General features: G+C 43.2%; 1 protein-coding gene and 1 long non-coding RNA gene across 4 annotated transcripts in view; one reads left to right on the top strand and one right to left on the bottom strand.

Moving 5' to 3' along the window:
• The window catches only part of LOC119646124 (E3 ubiquitin-protein ligase TRIM9), a 169,019-nt gene that overhangs the window by 101,363 nt on the left and 46,527 nt on the right, over nucleotides 1–21,129 (top strand). For all 3 annotated transcript variants that reach the window (XM_038046474.1, XM_038046475.1, XM_038046473.1), the window contains exons 2-3: nucleotides 16,157–16,252; nucleotides 16,335–16,466. In XM_038046474.1, coding sequence (XP_037902402.1) covers nucleotides 16,157–16,252; nucleotides 16,335–16,466 — 228 coding nt within the window. The remainder of the gene's footprint in view (nucleotides 1–16,156; nucleotides 16,253–16,334; nucleotides 16,467–21,129) is intronic.
• LOC119646125 lies at nucleotides 3,660–4,596 on the bottom strand. The gene is made up of 2 exons (XR_005248695.1): nucleotides 4,227–4,596; nucleotides 3,660–4,155 (listed from the first exon to the last, which is right to left on the bottom strand). It is a non-coding gene; the product is annotated as an uncharacterized LOC119646125 (long non-coding RNA).

Here is a 21,129-nt window from a genome sequence, read left to right on the forward strand (position 1 = left end):
AATGAAGAGTAAATTTTGGCTTCTTTCTTTTTGAGCTATTGTAGTCGCAGGACAGTTGCTCATTGTTCATTTTCGGTTCTTCAACGCGCGATACTTTTAATTTATCGTTGCCCTATTTCCAAGGGAGCCCAGAAGTTCTGGCTGCGATAAACGCTCGCTTTTTTGTTTTTCGGTAATATTTCTGTGTAACATAGAATTAATAAAATAGTAATAACGGTAAACTTTATTGCTTTTTTCATAACTCATTCATTATATGATTTTTGACATATTTAACTTCAAAGTGCACTGCAGTAACTGTCCAACTTTTTAATTGGGTTGTATACACAATCTATTTTATTTATTGTATATCGGAATTATAGAAACAGCAAGCTTACGGGGTTTTTAAACACAGCTGACTTTTAAAAAGTATTCTTTAAGGACAGTATGGTTGCTGTTATTACGTAACCAATAACTTTCTATAAGTGGCCAATAACTTTCGAAAAATGTTATTAAGATTAAATTTCAATTCCTTTCTTCAATATAAAATTCTGACGGAAAAGACGATTATTTACGGAAGTCCCCGTATACATCGGTTACGTTCTTCCTGGCATTTTGGCTGGAGGAAGAGAGGGAATTCAATGGACTATGTCATCTTTCGTGGAACATTCTGACAACGCCCATGACATCTGCTTGCTCTCCCATCGGGTTATGGACATTGAACAAATAACAAGTGGGACTGATTGCAAACACCAAAGTTCTTAATTTCGGTATTAGGGCAAAACGTCGAGGAATTTGTATATCTAGGATGTATTGTCTTTGTCAACAGCGACGGGAACTTGATGTCATTCGTCGTATCAACCCTAACATCAAGTTGAGGCTGTTCCAAGCTAGTGTTTTCTCTGTTCTTCTATATGAGAGTAGTACATTAAAAATGAACGCCACTGTTACTCAAAAGCTCCAAGCTTTTATCAATTTATACCCACGTCATGTTATTGAGGTACTTTGGCCTAAGGCAGCAACTAACTAAGAAGTTGATCGATGTATGGGTCAGATATTCGTGTTGATGAGAAAGTGGAAGTAGGAGAGGCCAGTACCATTGCAGGCTATTTCATGCAATCAAACCCTCTATTTTGGGATGGCCGACGAGTGGGTCGTCATACATCAACGTGGCCTAGAACAATGAATGCAGAATGCAAGCTTCTTGGAAAATCATGGGGGTAGTTGGAACACATTGCCGGGAACTGACGGCAGCGGTGTGTGGATGCGAGTGACGTGCTATGCCTCACATACTGGTTTATGGCCACCATGATCATGAATGTATGCCGAATCAATATTTTTCTGAAACAGTCGCGTTTTTAGCGTTTAGCGATCCTTCTCAATAAAGTCGTAGTATTAAAATGAAATACTACTAAATTTCGAATGACATACATATATAATAAACCTTGTAAATTCATCCTTCAACAAATCTGAATAGTGTAACCCCTTAATAAACGCTAATTAGGAAGAAAAATTCCGTCCAACGTGCTCCGATTTGATCGCTCATGATTTCATCATTTAACTACGAGACCCGGAGAATGTGCACTTTAACGAAGGGACGTCTTTGTTGGCCATAAATGGAGACTGAAATCAAGGGACAAGTTCCCAAATTTGGTAGAGAATGATGTAATGACAAGCAACCTCCAAAGGAAGCGGCAGCACAGCAGATTTATAAGGTCTTTCAATGGCTTTTCGATTTAATTGGATATTTTCTCATATTGTCCTTTTGTATATGTTCATTCTAAAGTTGGAATTGTGTGTTTATATACGGAGGCATTTTATATTCCGCGTTGTTCAGTTCTGGAGCTAAAATTTTGTAACGTACCTCACGTATATCTTCATATGTCTTAGCATCTTCTCTTTGTCCATGAAGGTAGCTTACTTGGTCGTCTTGTTTATGACTATTGAGTATTGGCGATTCAGCAATTTAGGCCTGAAAATAACTTGATGGCTCTCTTCTAAAATAATTTGCAAACACGTTTGAATTGGCGAAAAAGTGATAAGAAATGTTAGACAATGGTGTCCCATTTTTTAATCCAAAATCAAAAACGAACAGTGTGAAATTTAAAGCGAAGACATTAGTGGATGAATTTTATCTAGGGCTCTGTAATGACTTATTATAGGTTTATGTTCTATGTCTGTTATTGATTCCACAAGGGGCTTCGCGACACATCTCTCACTTAAGTAAACTTCCCGGAGGTTTTGTTTCATTCTTTTTATATTCAAAACAAACCGGTCCATTCTAAACTGTTTTTCAAAGGAAATTAATATATTGTTTCCTGATTTTTGCAGCATTATCATCGTTCGCTCAAACTGACAGAAAATATATCTCTGTTGATAAGCATGTTATTTTTTGAAATTTAAATCACGGCAATCGATATTCACTTTGCAGTTTGGATATACCATACATTATCATACTAATGGAATATAGAAATCTTTATGACGGCTTATGTGTACACCTTATATGCCAAAGAGCACTTATCATTGTGCGAGGAATATTGTGTTGTGTTGATTTTCGGGCCACGAATTTGTATTTCTGTCCAACAATTTGTTAATTTGATTATTTATTATTATCATTATTTGTATATTTGAAATTTTAAAGTACATCAGTATCCACATGAATCTGATGGGATTCTGTGCCAAAGTTCTTTTCGTACGCTTGAATTGAATCGGCACTTTTGCTATGCCTTTTAAATAAGGTTAATGAATGCCTTGAAAGAGTGAGTGTTGGATCTCCACAATGACAAAATGTTGAACTACCAACTAAAACTTCCCTGTCATCAGAGAACTAGTGCCAATATGTTAAATCTGCCCCCTTGAACAGTGCATCTGGAAACAAGTGTCGCAATACCATCTACATAACCAACCAGGCGCAAATCTTCCGGAACGTAGAAACCGTTCTAGGGATGCGGTTTTGGGATGTTTTCTCAGCCCATAGTGACACAGGAAGTCTGCGCCCAAAAAGGGGGTGTTAATGTCCGCCAAAACGAACCGCGACGAAAACGTTCGTCGCAATCCGATGCTCACGTCCACCTGCCTGTAGTTGTAAGTGCGGATGTGAGAGGAGTTCGCGGCAGCCAGTCGTAAGTTTTGCGGTATCAACGTGGACCAGGTACGGGGAGAACCGACACCTCCGCGCCCTTGTCGACCAGAAAGCAACGCCTGCTCAGAGAGCCGAAAATTGGAAGACAATGTGGTATTGCACTTCGTGTAGCTGCTGCCGAAACACGCAGCGAACCTAGTTGTTTGTTGTTTTGAAATTGCATCCGGTGGCATATTTACTCGCTAGAGCGCAGTAATAGCAGTTCTCCGACACGCCCGTGACCAATTCAATGGTCTCCTCCTCGAGACCGATAAGGTCGTGGTTACAATGCGTTCCCTCCGTTGTGACGCCTGCGGGCGCCAAAAAAGGGGTATCTTGATGGCGGCCGCTGCCACAAAGGGTTTGCGCCTCCGCGGGTTCTTTGTTCTGGAGACATGTGGTGCTAGCAAGCGCAGCGGAGGCGAAACAGCGAAGCGGGGCCAATCGACCAACCCTGAACAAGAAGAAGCAGACAGGATTGAAATCACGACCCTCCGACGCAACAAAATCACCGCAGCCTCACCGAAAACGATCCAGCTGAGAATGTAGCGAAACCTAGCGCTGAGTCTTGCAGCGTGTGTATATTTCTTGTATTTGTGTAAGACAACTGTATTAGATTGTCCAATGTATAGAATTTAGATAATAATTTGATTTTAAAGCTAGCAGAGAGTTTGATCTAGCACTTTCCAATCGCACAGATTTTCGGTTCAAATCGGAATATCGTAAGAACGCCCGCAAGATACGTGTTCAATACTGATGTCTGTAAGCATAACCTGGTTGGGTAACAAAATGCTGCCGGGTTTGGGCGTCGGGGCGTCAGGGCTACTCCATTCACTAACCCTCATGCTGGGAAACTACGGTGAATTTTAAACGGAAACGCCGCTTACTTTGCAACTGCTGGTGAATTCCTTTGCAGCCCGACGAACATTTTCGTTACCGTTTGTTGCACGCTGCATTCAGTCTCTTTTGACAATATGCTCCAACTGTAGCCGTCGGGGTCATCAATGTTGTGTGTGCTTTAGATAACAACCAGTTATTGCACGTAACAGTACTGACACCTGAAAAAAGTCAATGTTCGAAATATTTTATATGAAAAGTCTAGCCTTGTCTCATTCGATGTGAGATGTACGCTCCACACATTATCCATAAACACCGAATGCAGGCAAAGTTATCCTCTCGGTGTTCGATCTGAACTCAGGCATCGTTCCGAACCTAGATGGCAACAGTACCCGATGAGTTGAGATCCCATGAAGTTAGATTCTTTCTCCGATACTTTTCGCTGACTAGCACTGGGTCAACTTTCCCATCACACCGAACTGCGCTAGCAACTCGTGAACGTTTGCAGTCCGGTACTTGTTGATTTGTAAGATCATGTTATCCGCATCATAGCCCTATTTAGTTCCGTCCTAAAGAACGAGTATCGCGCACCACGTTCTAGGCGTTGGCTTTGTCACTTACTTTCCGCATTTGTGGCATGTTACACTGTCAGATTGTGTGTGCGGACATGAGACTCTGCATCGTATTTGTATCCCGCATACTATCCAAATAATTCTGGTTTTTCCTTTGTTGACAAGTTGTCTCGCGGATTGTTCGGTAATTTTCCGCACAACAGGTATTGCTTCGGAAATGCCTATTCGGGTATTGGTTACCTCTAGACAATCGAATTGGAAAGCTTCTTCCTTTTCGATTTTTTAGAAGATAGTCAAGATATCGTATTTCTAAAGAGCACATAGATTCCAGGCTAGAAGGTAGAGCATTCTAATATATAGTTGGTTGCCGTTGGATCTAATTCAATGATCTCACTGAGGATTTCCGGGAAGGCCCTTCAAAAATTCTTCGGAGGATTCTTCTCTCGAACGCGGCCAAGAGTTCGCAATTTTTCTTGCTATGAACCCAAGTCTCCGAGGAATACATCTCCTGCCGCCTGATCGATCTGGATGAAGGCAGTTTGTACGTCAACATAGGCCAGTAGTTAGGTGGAGCTAAAGAGGATCGTACCCCTCGCAATTACCTCAGTATCTCCGATCACTTTCTCTAGGCCCAGCTTAAAGAGGACGTATGATAAGGCATCCCCTTGTTGTAGATTGCTGTTGATGTCGAATGGTGTTCAGAGTGATCCCGCTGCTTCTATCTGACCTCGCACATTGGTCAGGGTCAGCATAGTCAGGATACCGAATTCTCTCATGGCCGTGTACAGTTTTATCCTGGCTATGCTATCATAGGCAGCTTTAATGTCGATGAAAATATGGTGCCACTGATGTCCATATTCCAACAGTTTTTTCATCGCTTGCCGCAGAGAGAAAATCTGATCTGTTGCTGATTTGCCTGGAGTGAAGCCCCTTTGGTATGGGCCAATGATGTTCTGGGTATACGGGGCTATCCGGCCTAGTAAGGTAGCGGAGAATATCTAATAGATGGTACTCAGCAACGTGATACCTCTATAATTTCTGCACCATGTGATATTTCCCTTTTTATGTATGAAACATATAATGCCTCTTTGTCAGTCGTCAGGCATTGATTCGCTGTCCCACACCTTGAGCACAAGTTGGTGAACCACTTGATATAATTGGTCGCCTCCATATTTAACCAATTCGGCTGTAATTCCATCGGGTCCTGGCGACTTATGGTTTTTAAGCCGATGAATTGGGGGGACTGTTTCTTGCATGCTTGGCGGTGGCAGCATTTGTCCGTCGTCTTCAGTTGGCGGGACCTCAAACTCGCTGATATTTGGCTTGTTCAGCAGGTCACCAAAATACTCAACGCATCGCTCCAATATGCCCATTCTGTCTGAAATCAGATTTCCCTCTTTGTCTTGGCAGGATGAACATCGAGGTGTGTTGGGCTTCATCCTGCTGACTTGTTGGTAAAACTTGCGCGCCTGGTGTGGTTGCTCCCTATACTTTTCTAGTTCACAGACTTGTTGGTTCTGCTAGGCTTCCTTTGAGAATGCAACATTACTCGGTATGCAACATTCTTCCGTTCCGTTGCTAGCTAACATTCATCGTCAAATCAGCCGTTCCGACTCCTTTTACGGCTAGGGCCAAGTATGTTCGTGGCCGTATCAATGATAATGTTCTTTAGGTGGTTGTGAAGATCATTTGTTGATGCTTCATCTCCAGGACCTCTTTTGACTGGGGTTATTGCGGCATCCATTTCCGTCTTATAGGTGTCGCGGCGGGCTGTGTTGTGGATGGCTTCAGTGTTAACTCTCACCTGATTGTCAGAGGGGATTCTGGGTGGTATTATTCGAGCTCGGAGCACCATGCCAACGAGATAGTGATCCGAATCTATATTGGCACCCCATATGTTCTGACATTAATCAAGGCTGAGAGGTTGCGGCGTTCAATCAACACGTGGTCAATTTGGTTGAAAGTGGTCCCATCTGGAGAGGCCCACGCTTGTTTATTGACCGCTTTCTGCGCAAAGCAGGTACTTCCAACAACCATTTCGTGTGACACTGCTAATTGCCCAAAACATCTCCTCCAACACTGTTACATCAGCCCTATTTTGGGACAGGGTATCATTTCTTTGGCGGACCCATTCTCAGAAACAACCCAGCCGAAAAATCTGAAAAAAATCAGGATAAATACCCTTCACACCGTATCTGCTCAAATAAAGTTCATAATAGCATGTTACTATAGTTTTTATCAATTGGCTGCAAAACCCTCCCGCAAGTTCATTCTAGTACCGCGAAATTCCGGAAGCTGAATCTGGAATATCGACTGCTTGTCAGCTCCATCTCTGTACAGGAAGCGCACGTTCCATGAGAAAATGCGTAAATCGTTATTCCGTTATAAAATCCATCCAGTCCAGTGCTCCTGTTGTGGCTTCGTAACAAGTTATTTTCAGTGTAGGGTTGTCAGTTCGACCCAAACCCCAACTTGAAGGACCAGTTGGTACAATTTGTCCGGTTTTTAGTCGCGGGAAACTCGCCTCCATCCTTCTCTGTCTGCAGCTTTTCGTTAGAAAGAGCTCCCAGCGATCACAAGGTGGACGTGGATATAGGGTTTGGTGGTAGAGCTGTGGGTGTTGATTCAGCACTCATTTCCCAGGTTTTATGTTCCATCGTGAGTGCCAATCCACGTTTCGCCCTGGGACCTAGACAACCCTTTGACCACCACGTGACACGTGATTGTTCAAAGTAAACTTGATGAAATGCTTCAGGAAAACGGAATGCGAGGAAAGGAAAAAAATGGGGGGAATGGTATTGCAAGAATGGCTTACACCAACGGCAACGGTTGCGTTGGTCGTACGCTCACCTGCAGTAGAAGAACCAAGTATGGTTCCTTTTTAAGGTTTTGTGTAAACACAAAACCTTATTAAAATCGGTTTACTGTCTGTCTGTCTGTCTTTTTTTTTTTTTTTTTTTTTTGTTGAGGAGGTGGAAATCTTCAAAAAGACACTGGTCTGGACACACCAGCGTGTGGGATTTTTACCCACTAAAACCACCCCCGACTCCCTCCCTGCCCCGCGGAACCACCATAAGGTACTACATCACGGGGCGGAGTCAGCTCACTCTAGCTTTGTCGCCTTTCTTCTATACGCGGCGCACGTGACCGCGCTTTTCTCCTTTCCTCTACCTTTCGCAATTTATCTTGAATAGATGCGATCATGGAGTTGACCGCATCCCAATTCTCTTGATGTGCTAGCATTTTCTCCACCAGATTTTCTGGTACCAGCACCTCTCCTAGAGACTCTTCTAGATTCCTCCTTTCTTCCACAAATCTCGGACAGTGGAAGAATACATGCTCTGGGTCGTCTGGGACTCCATTGCAATTTGGACAATCGGGTGAGGTCTCCAATTTAAACCTGTGAAGGTATTGGAGATATCCTCCGTGTTCCGTGAGAAACTGGGTGAGATTATAATTAATCTCACCGTGTCGTCTCTCCAACCACTCTTTGATGGCAGGAATGAGCCTGTGCGTCCACCGGCCCTTTCCCGAGCGTTCCCACCGCTCTTGCCATCTATTTATGGATCTCTCCCTCTCAGCGTTCTTCGACCGCGATGAGGAAGAGGTTGGCTTTGCATTGTATATATTCGCCATCTCATCTGCCAAGATGTCAATCGGCATCATTCCAGAGATGACGAATGCTGCATCATCTGAGACAGTCCTGAAGGCAGAGCATACCCTTAGGGCTGTCCTCCTGTAGACTGAACTCAGTTTGGTAGCATTCCCTGACATCCACAACGCCTCCCTCCAAACTGGGGTTGCATAGAGCATGATCGAGGTCACCACCCTGGCTATAAGCAACCTAGAGGTATGCCGTGGCCCTCCCACGTTCGGCATCATCCTCGCCAGGGCCATACTAGCAGCGGATGATTTATCACAAACATACTGTACGTGTTGCTTATAGCTGAGCTTCCTGTCTATCACCACCCCCAGGTATTTGATGGTCGGCTTGGAAGTGATGATATGATTCCCGATTCTAACACGGCCGTAATTTCTCTTCCGGCGCTTCGTGATGAGGGCCGCTTTTGTTTTTTCCTCCGCAAGCGTCAAACCAGAGCTCTTCAACCAGCATTTGACAGCACTGATTGCCTCGCTTGAGTATAACTCAGCATCTTCAAGATGCTTTGCGACAACAACCAGTGCTATGTCGTCAGCGTAACCCACCACTGTGGCTTCCTCCGGAAGGGGAAGATTAAGTACATCGTTGTTCATGATGTTCCACAGTAGTGGGCCCAATACGGAGCCCTGTGGGACAGCGGCGGAAACAACGTACTCCTGGGGTCCGTCATCAGTGTCATACCATAGCCTCCTTTCAGTTAAGTAACTATCGACGATAGCAGCGAGATAGGCGGGAATACCAATCTTCGCTAAAGGTTTCCGTATTAGATTCCAATTGGCCGAATTGAATGCATTTTTCACGTCCAGGGTTACTACCACGCAATATTTGCTGGTACTACCCTTTCCGTGAATTGCATCTTCGGCCAAGCCAGTAACCAATTTGATGGCATCAATGGTTGATCTGTCTTTTCGGAACCCATACTGCCGATCTGAAAGGCCGCCTTAGCCCTCAACAACCGGGAGTAATCTATTATAGATTACCCGCTCTAACATTTTCCCCACCGTGTCCAAAAGACATATGGGTCGGTATGACGATGGTTCACCTGGAGGTTTACCAGGCTTAGGCAGAACTACCAACTTCTGTCGCTTCCAAGCCGCCGGAAATATTCCTTCGGACATGCACGCTTCGAACAGCTCAGCGAACATGTCCGGCCTGGATTTCACGGCAAGCTTAAGGGCCTTATTCGGCACTCCGTCCAGGCCCGGCGCTTTATTGTCTCCTATTCTACCGCAGATCTCCAGGAGCTCGTCTCTGGTGACTGGCGGGATTGCCGTCACATTCAGAGGTGGTTGGAATGTGTCGGTTCTCCTCTTGCTGGGGGAATAACCCCTGGATGATTTTCAGCAAGAGGGTGGGACACGTGATCTGCGGAGAGGAGCGGCCTCTGAATCGTCCCATCACTATTCTATAAGCACTCCCCCACGGGTTGATGTCCGCTTCTGAGCAGAGCTCCTTAAAGCATTTTGTCTTGCTTCGCTGGATGGCGAGCTTGAGGGTTTTGCGAGCTGCCTTATAGGCGCACTCTTTCTGCCCCTGATCGACTCTACCTACCGCCCTCTGAGCCGCTCTTCTGGCTCGGTGGCAGGCTGATCGAAGACCGGTCAGTTCATCATTCCACCAGTAGTTAAGTCTTCTACTGGTGAATGAGCACCTCCTAGGCATAGACGCGTCACATGCTTTGGCGATGCATTGAGCCAGATGGACGGCTCTTTCCGTAGAGGCGCCTGCTTTATCAGGTTGATCTAACCACACCTCTATGAAGGTCTGCTCATCCAAAGATTTTGCAGACCAGCCTGACACCTTTTTCGGTTTTGGGCATGATAGATCTTTGCCCTGTGGCTCGCCACATGTCTCAAAGAAGATTGCCTGGTGATCGCTGTGGGTGTAGCGTTCGCTGACGCACCAGGACATACGACGCGCCAGGGAAGGGCTGATAAAGGTCAGGTCTACAACCGAGCCTGACCCTCCTTTCTGAAAGGTGTTTACGGCACCTTCGTTAGCCAAAACCATGTCTAGCTGCGCAAAAGCCTCTAATAGACTGCGCCCCTTAGCATTTGATTCTCTGCTACCCCATTCTAGGGCCCAAGCATTGAAATCACCAGCAATCATCTTTGGACTTCGTCCCCTTGCGTCGAGAACAAGATTATCAAGCATTTGCTCGAATTCAGGCAGTGTCAAACTTGGTGGGGCGTAGCAGCTGTATACATATACACCACTTATTTTCGCCCACACAAAGCCACTGGCTGCCTGACTTGCAGTACATTGTATGGCTTGTCGACCACAAGCCCATATCGCCGCTCCACCAGTCGAATCTGTGACCCATACACCACCGTGACGGTTTCTGTACGGTTCACTTATGATGGCAATCTCCATCTTAGATTCGAACGTGGTCTGCTCAAGTAAATCCTGAGCGACCCTGCAATGATTGAGGTTTATTTGAATAAACCTCATTTTCTCATTGCAGTGAGCGCCTTCCTAAATTCCGGACATTTGGCACTTCCGGCAATGTGCCGGTTATCCTGTCCCTCTTTGGCTACGCACAATAGGCATTTGGGGTCCCTATTGCACTCTCTGGCAATATGGCCTTTCTCCCCACACCTCCTGCATCGATCGGACCGATCAATGCTGCTGTTGCATGCCTTCGCGAAGTGCCCAAACATGAGGCATTTAAAGCACCTCTTTAGTGAAGTTTGCTCCCTAAAACGGCAAACAACCCATCCAATCCGAACCCTTCCGGCAGCTAACAACATCTGCGCTGCCTCCGCTGGCACTCGTATGGTGGCCGTTTGAGTGCCACCATAGGCTTTCCGTAGACCGACAACAGACTCCTCTGTAAGTTCTTTCAACTTGAATTGCTCCTTCAGAGCAGTACAAATTTCTCCTTTCGATGTAACTTCATCGAGATCCTTACATTGTATATAGATCTCATGTTTTTGGGCACGCACTGCGGCATTCTCCCCAAGTGAGTTTTTCACTTGAGTGCGAAAGTCATCAGTTTTGCCACCGCTGGATCTTTTCAGCTCGAACATGAGATCCCCTTTCTGGGTTCTTCGGATTCTGTTCACATTTCCGCTCAGATCTTTTAGGTCGGGATCAGCTTTGACCTTATTGAGTATCTCCGCGTAGGACAGATTGCCCTTACTGGAGATAACAATCGCATCTGGACGAGTTCGCACTTTTGCTTTTCGTTTCGCTTTTTTGTTGGTCACTTTAGTCCATCCATCGTTTTCGTTCGTCTTGGGCTTCGCAACGCTAGTCGAGTTTCCTAGATTCGCTGTATGCTTTCCTCCTTCTGAACTGTTGGTGTTGGTTTTCAGGATGTCCTGTCCGCCTTTTTTTCTCTTAGGCGCCTGCTGATTATTTAAAGGATCCCCCTCTTTTTCACGTACTCGCTTATTTCGCTGGGATTCGATGGTAGTACGGTTAGGCGTCACTTGGGTCGCTTGTGATACTGTTGGCACAGCGGGGTTCGTCGTGTTCTTATTATTCTTCTCCTCCATCTGTGATCTATTATAGAGGACTCTAATGACCCTCACCATATTCTTTATGGCTTGGTGCACGTTGTGCTTGTCCTTGATAAACTCGGACAGCTCAACTATCTTTGCCCCAAGCTGGGTGAAGGGTAATTCCTCCGGATCGGGACTCTGCTCCGTATAAGTCCCGGCAGGGTTACTCCTTTTACATGGTCCTTCACTTTGGCCTGTACTTTATCCTTCATCGTCTTTCGTATTGGTGGAGATCTCAAAGTTGATGAGCTTCTTTTGAATGGATCTCTTCCTTGTTCCTGGAGCACCTCCTGCTGTCGAGCATCTTGAACATATGCGGTGGGTGTTGTCATGGTTTTTATTGTCCAAAAAGCTGCTTTTAGTTCATCTTTGTTCGCTCTTGTTATTGGTGTTCTCGGTAAAGTCGTACTTCGCTTGAATACCTCCTTCTCCAGATCTAAATCACTTGTAGCATTATATGCCACGGTGGCCAAATTGTCCACCACCGAGTCACTGCGGTCGAGGGATATCGACGACCGGGAGCCCGCTTGCTCACTCCCAAAAGCCGCCGGTACTGGGGTTTCGAGCCCCTGCACCGTAAGTTTCCTCCTTCTCTCGTCTTCCATGGTGGTTTTATGTTGTGGGTATCCATCCCATAGCCATTTTGGTATGAGCACCAGAGATGAGCAAACACTAGCCCATGCACAGTCAGAAAAGAAAAGTGCGTGAACACATATTTACACATCAATAGGTATGCCCCAATCCGCCAGCTGGGGTCGCGCCTGATGGGAGATCTGGCCACTCCTCACTGGTCTGTCTGTCCGTCTGTCTGTCTGTCTGTCTGTCCGTCACACGCATTTTTCTCGGAGACGGTTATAGCGATTGACACCAAATTTGGTAGAAAGGTGGGAACTGTGAACGCTCACGCATACAGTGAATTACATCCTTTTACGTCGAATTTAAGGGGGGGTCCCCATACATGCAAAAGGGGGGTGTAAAATTTTTTTTCATCAAATATAGTCGTGTGGGGTATCAAATTAAAGGTCTCGATTAGTACTTTTCAAAGCCGGTCTTAGTTTTGACATTCGTTGGGAGGGTGGGGAGCGCGGGGGGTTGAAATTGATCACTTCTTTAAGGGGGCCATTCTCAGAAACTACCCAACCGAAAAATCTGAAAAATCAGGAGGCTGCCACTATATGGTTCCTTGGGCTCCGAAATACCTTCCATGCCGATATCTGTTTAAATAAAGTTAATAATAGTATATTACTACAATTTCTTGTAATTGGTTAGAAACCCCCCTTAAGTCCATCCTGGTATCATGAAATTTTGCAGTAATATAGGCTATAATATAGAGCATGATCTTACCAAGTTTGGTGGTAATCGCACTATTACTAACAAAGTTATAATACCTCAAATTTGTTGCTTCTTTGAAAATTGAAGACTATGAATATCAATATCACCCGAAAGTGGATACTCTCACATAATATATGGATATATTACGTGCTACGGACTAAGAAATACACAAAACCTTTCGTACCTGAAGCGTCCAGCTTCCGGTTTCCCGACTTGTTATGTGACTACTTTCACAGATTGGGTTGGTAGAGTTGAGAAGCCACTTTCGTCGATATTCCAGATTCAGCTTCCGGAATTTCGCGGTACTATTATAGAATGAACTTGCGGGAGGGCTTTGCAGCCAATTGATAAAAACTATGGTAATATACTATTATGAACTTTATTTGAACAGATACGGTGTGGAAGGAATTTTACCTGATTTTTTTCAGATTTTTCGGCTGGGTGGTTACTTAGAATGTGTTCGCTAAAGAAATGATCATTTCCATCCCCGCATTCCTTGCCTTTCCAACAAATGTTAAAATTAAGACAGATTTCGGAAAGTATTAATCGGGACTTTCATTTGTTACGATGATCGATGATGATCATCATCATGATCGTTTTATTTGGTGAAAAGAAAATGTACACCCCCCCAATTGGATGTATGGGGATCCTCCCCACTTAACTAACTTATTGTATGTGTGAGCGTGCCCAGTTCCCACTTTTGCACCAAATTTGGTGTCAGTCGCTATAATCGTCTCTGAGCAAAATGCGTGTGACAGGTAGACAGACAGTAAATCGATTGTGTTATACACAAAACCTTAAAAAGGAAATTTTACTTTATAATTAAGAAAATCATCGGCTTTCCATCAAGAATGTTAGTTAGTTTAAAAAAATTAGGCGCTTCGTCATCTATAACGCTGGTAAAACTGCGCTCAGCTGGTGGAAACTGCGCGTTAAACTTCTTTAAATGCCGTGATGAAGTGGAGGGAACCAACTCGGATCTTTCGCTAGCCGAACGGAGTGAAATCGAATGATCCCCTTTCACCAATTTAATTGCTGCCCTAATTGCTTCAAAGTTAACCGAAACAGCAATAGCTTTATTTTGATATTTTAGTGGCTTTGTATACACATATTGTATTATAAAATAATGATAAAATATCGGAAAATGAGTGTTGCACATCAGCCCAATGGCATTATTTTGCGCGGATTGACGTCGCGCTAACACCGTGTGAGATAATTACAGAGTGTCTTTGGATTGATAAATAAATAATATAAACATATTTACCTATCAGATAAGTGAAAAGAACTCAAAAAATAACGAAAAACATGACACACAATAAACATTTTTAGCTTTGAAAATTTCACTTGTTTTCCGCACAGCGAAACAGCCTACGTCTTATTCCGTGTACTTTCTATTAAAAACAATGTACTGTCAACAGAAGCAGATGGCAGTATGGCAGATGTACATACCAGATATCAATAATGTTGCACATCACCCCACATCACCCTACAAATAGAATGACAATCGCAACAATATTTATAGGAAGAAAAAGGGACTCAATAGATGTAATATTAACAAAAAATTGCAACAGGAGGCGAAAACAGGATCTGTTCAATATTTACATATTTACAAAATTCCACCAAGCCACGAACGGCAGAACTGAGTAAGGCCGCCGCTAACCGGCATCCAGCGACCACCAGTACCAGGATTTCTCTTTTCATCCGGCGTAATATCAATTGCCTTCACTCTGGAGTATCTTCAGTCAGATCCTCGAACCCCCCAGTCAAGTTCGGAGGATATTCTACCGTTTGGTCTGTCACTCGCCCATGTATATGATACACAACCGGATCAGCGGCAAAATCCAGAATTAGACCATTCCTGTTAAGATACACGTGCGTTCGGGAGGAATAAAGCCTGTCGTGAGGGTTGTATGACGCGGGAGGTCTGTATCGATTTGTCAGCTCACACCACCGCACATAGGATTTCGAAACTTGTATTTGGTTACTGACAAGAAGGGTACTTTGTTTATGGTCGCGGCGGTCAGATGGTGTGAATATTATGAGCAGATTTAAACCGAAGAATTTTCCACAAGCTTTGTTGACGTTTAAAGCAATTCCAACTGTCAGCACGACAGAAGCAGAAGGAGGAAGCTATCAAACAAATGAAATCGGCTGTTATCTCATGCCATGCAGATTGCATTTGCATCTGGATCTAGAGGAGGCGTTTGGTGTTACATAAAATCCTCTGATATGCTTTGTGGCAACACCTAGTGGCAGAGGAACTCGTATGCTGAATTTACTTCACTGCGATTCGAAGCGTAAAGTTTGAAATGTGTCAGGTAACAGATATCAAAACTGCGGCGTGTCTCTGTTTGTGTTCATTAAAGAAGCGCCCTTCGTCGCTTTGTTTTTGTCATGGAGACTGTCACAGGGGGCATCTGATGTTCAAAGTTTCACAACAAAACTTATTTCGAACAACTTGTCCAAAATTGGAATGGTCGTCTCCATGGAACCCAGTCTTAGATCATTCTAAGACACGAAACGGAATTTTTGATAACTGACCCCAATAAAACAGGCACTATCATTATCACGACAGCAGGCTGCCGAGAGCTGAGCTGTTTAAATATTTGCATTATGAAGTTGCTTCACGCAACAGCGGAATTTGGATGAAGTGGTGTTTTACTACTGGCGTTCTTGTGGTCCACGTATCAACGTTGCCGAACGTCTAGTTTCGGTTGCCTTGCAAAGTCACTTTGAAGTTAATCTTTATTTCTAGATTTTTGCTAAAATTTAACATTTTATTGGTGACTTGTTTTTTCGTCCAAAAAAAATAATCCGTAGCGTTATATTTCTTTTCGTCTTACTTTTGCTTATCATTTACTAGATTGAGACTGTGAAGGAAATGCAGACACCTGATTTTAAGTCAGAGACCGCTAAGAGCGAAATTCCTGTACAAAGTGTTTGGATACGAATGACGTGTGTTAACGTTTCATCTTTCACATTGTCTGGTCTTGATATCAAGAACTGCGACATTTCTATTCAACGCTATCCTTGGGATTTTTTTAATTTCGTCATTTGTATTATCTGGATAATTTAAAGAAAAGAAAATTTTTTTTTTGGTAATAATCACTCACATGTCTGATACCTTCATGTGTATTTCCGCTCCTTCCAGACTGAATTATCGCATAATTTGCAGCAGCTGTCGGAGAAAGCTCGTTCTACCACCGAATTCATTCAGCGGCTAAAGGGGATGAGCGACAAAGTGACGGTAAGTAGAATACTTAAAATAATAGCACAGTGCTCATGAAAATCGTTATACTTAATCCGCAATTATTTATTTGCAATACCAGGACTCATGTGTCGAATTTGAGAGATTGGTGACTGCACAATGTGATGCCTTAATACAAGCAATCCATGCAAGGAGGGAATATTTGCTCGAGACTATTCGAATGGACAGGGACGCTAAAATTAGAATATTAAAGGTAACTGGCCAGTATATTTCATTTTTTTGTTTGTTGCTTTCAGTATTTTTTCCCGGAATGCATAGGTATTAAAGATTTATCGATTATATCGCTTAGTCAAATGACCCTCCTGAGCTGACTTCTGTTCAAAAAGGGGGCAAAACTGTTCCTCTCGTCCGTCCTGTTCGTCCTGTTCGTCCGTCTGCATGTCTGTCTATTTATCACATCCCTGGGATGTGGGAACTTTGAACCCATTCGCACGCACACATCGTTCTGCTTGAAGTACGCATACTTGCAAAAGGGGCGTGTACAATTTTTTTCCATCAAATATAGTCGCGTGGGGTATCAAAAGAAGGGTATCGATTAGTATTTCCAAAGCTGACCTCACTTTTGACATTTGGTGCAACGGGAGGGAAGGCGGGGACTGGAAAGTGAAAGTTTCTTTTACGGGCTCATTCTAAAAAATTATTACACCAAAAAATATGAAAAGGAAGGACGCAGGTGCCACTATATGGAGTGTAGGCGTCAAAATAGCGTCCATACCGATATTTGTTTAAATAAAGTCAATAATCTTATAATACTTTATTATTTATTACTAAATTTTTAAGAAATTGACTGAAAACACCTTTGAAGTATATCCTAGAATCATCAAGTTGCATTAATATAGGCTATATTATAGGGCAAGATCCTATCAAGTGTGTTGGAAGTTACACTATTCGAAACGCAATTACAATTGGTCAAATTTGTCTCTTTTGTGTAAATTTATTTTAATCTAAGACTTTTTCCGTCACTATCAGACTAAAGTGAGTAATAATAAAAACTAAATACATAAACAGTGCGAGCTAGGTGTAAATGGGGCAAATGTACACTCAAATATTATTATACAGTAGAAGCTGGTTGATTCGAAATCGTAGGGATGATCAAAAAAAACTTCGAATTATCCAAAATTTAAATTAAGGAGGTTCAAAATTTGTACTTAAAGAAAAGAAGCATGTTTGTACGTACTCGATATTTTTGGATATGTAGATATTAGTTACGTACATACTAGAAGCATTACTCTTCATAGAGAATGTAACTAATTACATATTAACTAATTAATTTGCTCGTCTCTTAGAAAGCTTCAATTGGATGTTCCTGTTCTAAAAACTTTCAAGCCAATCCGTACTAGCTTTTACCCAATTTCGAAACAACTTGAGCTAAAAGATCTCCTGAGAGTCCAATTTTACAATTTTTGAGATCATTTTCTTACGAAATCTAAACAGACAAGTAGAAATATTTTTTAAAATATTTCGACTTATCCAAAAAGACGAATTATACATGATTTTTTAACGTCATTAATATAGGAAATTTAAGGGATCAAGGGACAAGTTCGAATTATCCACGATTTCAAATTATCCTAGTTTTAATTATAAAGTGCAACGACTCGAATGGTTAAGCGAATGGTCAAACGACCATCCTTAGTTGTCGAAGACGACCTAATGGAGATGAGCTCTTTTAGAAAAGAAGTTGACTAAATTGACCGTGAAGATAGGCCCGCAAATTTTGAAGGTCCATCGAATTGCTCCGTCAGCACGTGCTTGCACGCTTCTGTGTTAGCCAGTTTCGGGAGTGTGGAATCTGGGGTTCCTGAAAAATACTTAAACAAATGCAGAGATTCGCTTGCACCTAATGAAATAAATACTGGAAATAAAAATTTAAAACAAGGCGGGAAACCAGAAGCTAGACGCTTCAGGTGTGAAAGGTTTGGTGTATTTCTTTTATAAACAGATTTAAGTGTGCGTTTGTCCCGTTAGTATGTAGCACGTAATATATGCATATATTATGTGAAAATATCCACTTTCAAGTGATATTGTCATTGTCATTGTCTTGAATTTGCAGAGAAGCGACAGCTTTGACCTAGTATAACTTTGTTAGTAATAATGCAATTTTCACCAAGCCTACATTGCTGCGGAATTTCGTGATTCTAGTGTGAACTTAAGGGGGGTTTTCCTGTCAATTACTTAAAATTAAAATAATATACTTTTATTAACTTTATTTGAACCAGGTATCGGTATGAAGGGTATTTCGGAGCCTAGGCACCATATAGTAGCAGCCTCCTGATTTTTTCAGATTTTTCGGTTGGGTAGTTTTTGAGAATGGGTTCGCTAAAAAATGATCACTTTCAACCCCTCGCATTCTCCACCTTTCCAACAAATGTCAAAACTAAGACCGGCTTCGAAAAGTGCTAACCTTTAATTTGATACCCCACACGACTATATTTGATGAAAAAAAATGTACACCCCCTTTTGCATGTATGGGGACTCCCCTTCAATTCGGTTTTGTATTTACACAAAACCTTAAAAAAGATGACTCGACCGCGCGGGTGGTGTATATTTCAAAACTGGGTCCAGATTTGATATTGGGAGAAATGTAGGGGAGTGAGGGTTCAAAATATGACCCTCAAAAAGTGTAATAGGTCTCGTTCTCAAAACCCATCCAACAGAAGAATCTGAAAAAGTGGTGTATTTAAACGAAATCTAGGCATCAAAATACATCCCGTTCCGAAATTTGCACAAATAAAGTTAATAATAGTATACTACCATATTTTAGAAATTTTGCCGGAAACACCCCTTAAATTCATGCTATAAGCACAAACTATGACAAAAGCACATAACATAACATGAGGCATAACTCTGGGAAGTGTGATAGAACTATTATTAACAAACTTGTAGGAGGTAAAATTTTTTACATATTATGTGAATTTCGTACATTCTTGTATGACGTCATCATAGCATATCAATTCGTCAATGCTACAACAACGTCTTCTTCTTCTTTTTCTTCAGTGTTTGTCCCGTTCACAAGCGGGCTCGACTCATCGTAATCCGTTTCGCCATTTGGCTCTATCGAATGCCTGATCTGGGTGCAATTTCGAAGCTTTTGAATCCCCATCCAGCGTATCAAGCCACCGGCTGCACTGCCTTTTGGTCGTTTACCATCGACTTCGATGTTCAGTCCAATCTTGGAAAGCGAATTCTCGTTAGGACGAATTGCGTGACCATACCATCGAAGACGCCTCTCTCGCAATTTTTCCACGATCGGTGGAACCCCATAACGATCGCGGATATCCTCATTTCGGATGTGATCAAAAGGTTTCACGTCACTAGTCCAACGCAACATCTTCGTCTCCATTACCGCAAGAGAGCGATAGGACGGACGACATTGCAGTCAATTTTAGATTTGAGACGTTCGTTGGCACGTCGATCACAAAGAAAACCAATTGTGGAACACCACTTCATCCAGGTTGCGTGAATGGGGAAGAAATGTCATAACGCAGTTCTCCATTGGCGGATAGCATTGATCCGAGGTATTTAAATCGCTCAGTTCTGGGCGATCACTGCCGCTGACAGTGATTGCGCCTGTTTCATGGGGATCGGTCGTCAATAATTCATGCATGAGGCGATCATTGCATTTTGGGACAAATTGCTCGAGATCATTTTTGCTATTAGATACTAGGAAAACATCATCTGCACAAAACAGTGAGTAGGGCGCTGGACGGTGGATGCCCCGTGTGAGGGTGTCCAAAACAAGAACAAAGAAGAGTGGTTAGAGGCCGCTTCCTTGATGAACACCAACAGAGACACGAAGCGGTTTTGATACACCGGCCACACTTCGAACTTTACTTTTCGGATCGTGGTAGAGCAATTGAACCCAGCGCACGGGTTCTTCTGGCATTAAGTGTTGTCGTCGAGCACACCAGACGAGTTCGTGTGGTACACGGTCAAACGCTTTCTCTAGACGCAGAAATGCAATGTAAAGAGGGCGATGCTTTTCACGGTGTTTCTCCATGAGTAAGCGCGCAGCGTGTATTCCGTTAGTAATTCCGCAGTTTTTGATAAATCCGGCTTTATTCACGGTTATTTCAACGATTTCGCGAATACGGTTGTCGTCAGGTCCTGTGGTTTTCCCCGATTTCATTCGTTCGATTGCCTCCTCGACTTCATTTGCGCTGACAGGTAGAACTGGTCCAAATGTCGGCAATGATTGTGGAAGTGGAGGATGAGCAAATTCTTTAGTTGAAATCTGCTCGAAGTATTCTTACCATCTATCCATTGCGATTCGACGGTTGTTAAGTGAAGTACCGTTCTTGTCATTAACGCAACAGAAGTGTTCGATATCCTGTGTACGTTCATTACGGCTTTTAGCAAGTCGATACAGATCTCTCTCGCCATCCCGAGTGTCCAGTTTATCGTAAAGATTTTTGTAATGATTCGCTCGGGTGGCAGCGACTGCTTCCTTTGCTTCCTGGTTGGCATTCTTATAAATTTGCTAATTGACCGGCGCTTTATCGTCGAGAAGCTGGTGGTACAGGCGTTACTTTTCACGGACCTTCATTTCAACATTATCATTCCAAAGCCAAGTATCTCGGTTGATGTACCGCTTACCCGGCTTGGTGATCCCGAGGGTTACAGAGGCCGCTTTGTGGATCGTGTCTTTCATTTGGTTATACGATTCTTCCACATTCCTAATGGTCGGTAATCGTATGAGTAAGATCGTTTTTTTGTTTCTTCTCAGCAAATCGTCACCATTTAGTGTGCGGCGGGCCAGTACGTTCCTCACGCTGTTTTATCGGTGGCTTAATTCGCAGAACGGCAATCAACGGCCGATGTTGAGGTGGCATGGTCTCATAGGGAACGAATTTGCAATC

Source organism: Hermetia illucens, chromosome 1 (assembly GCF_905115235.1).
Source record: "Hermetia illucens chromosome 1, iHerIll2.2.curated.20191125, whole genome shotgun sequence".
Taxonomy (NCBI): domain Eukaryota; kingdom Metazoa; phylum Arthropoda; class Insecta; order Diptera; family Stratiomyidae; genus Hermetia; species Hermetia illucens.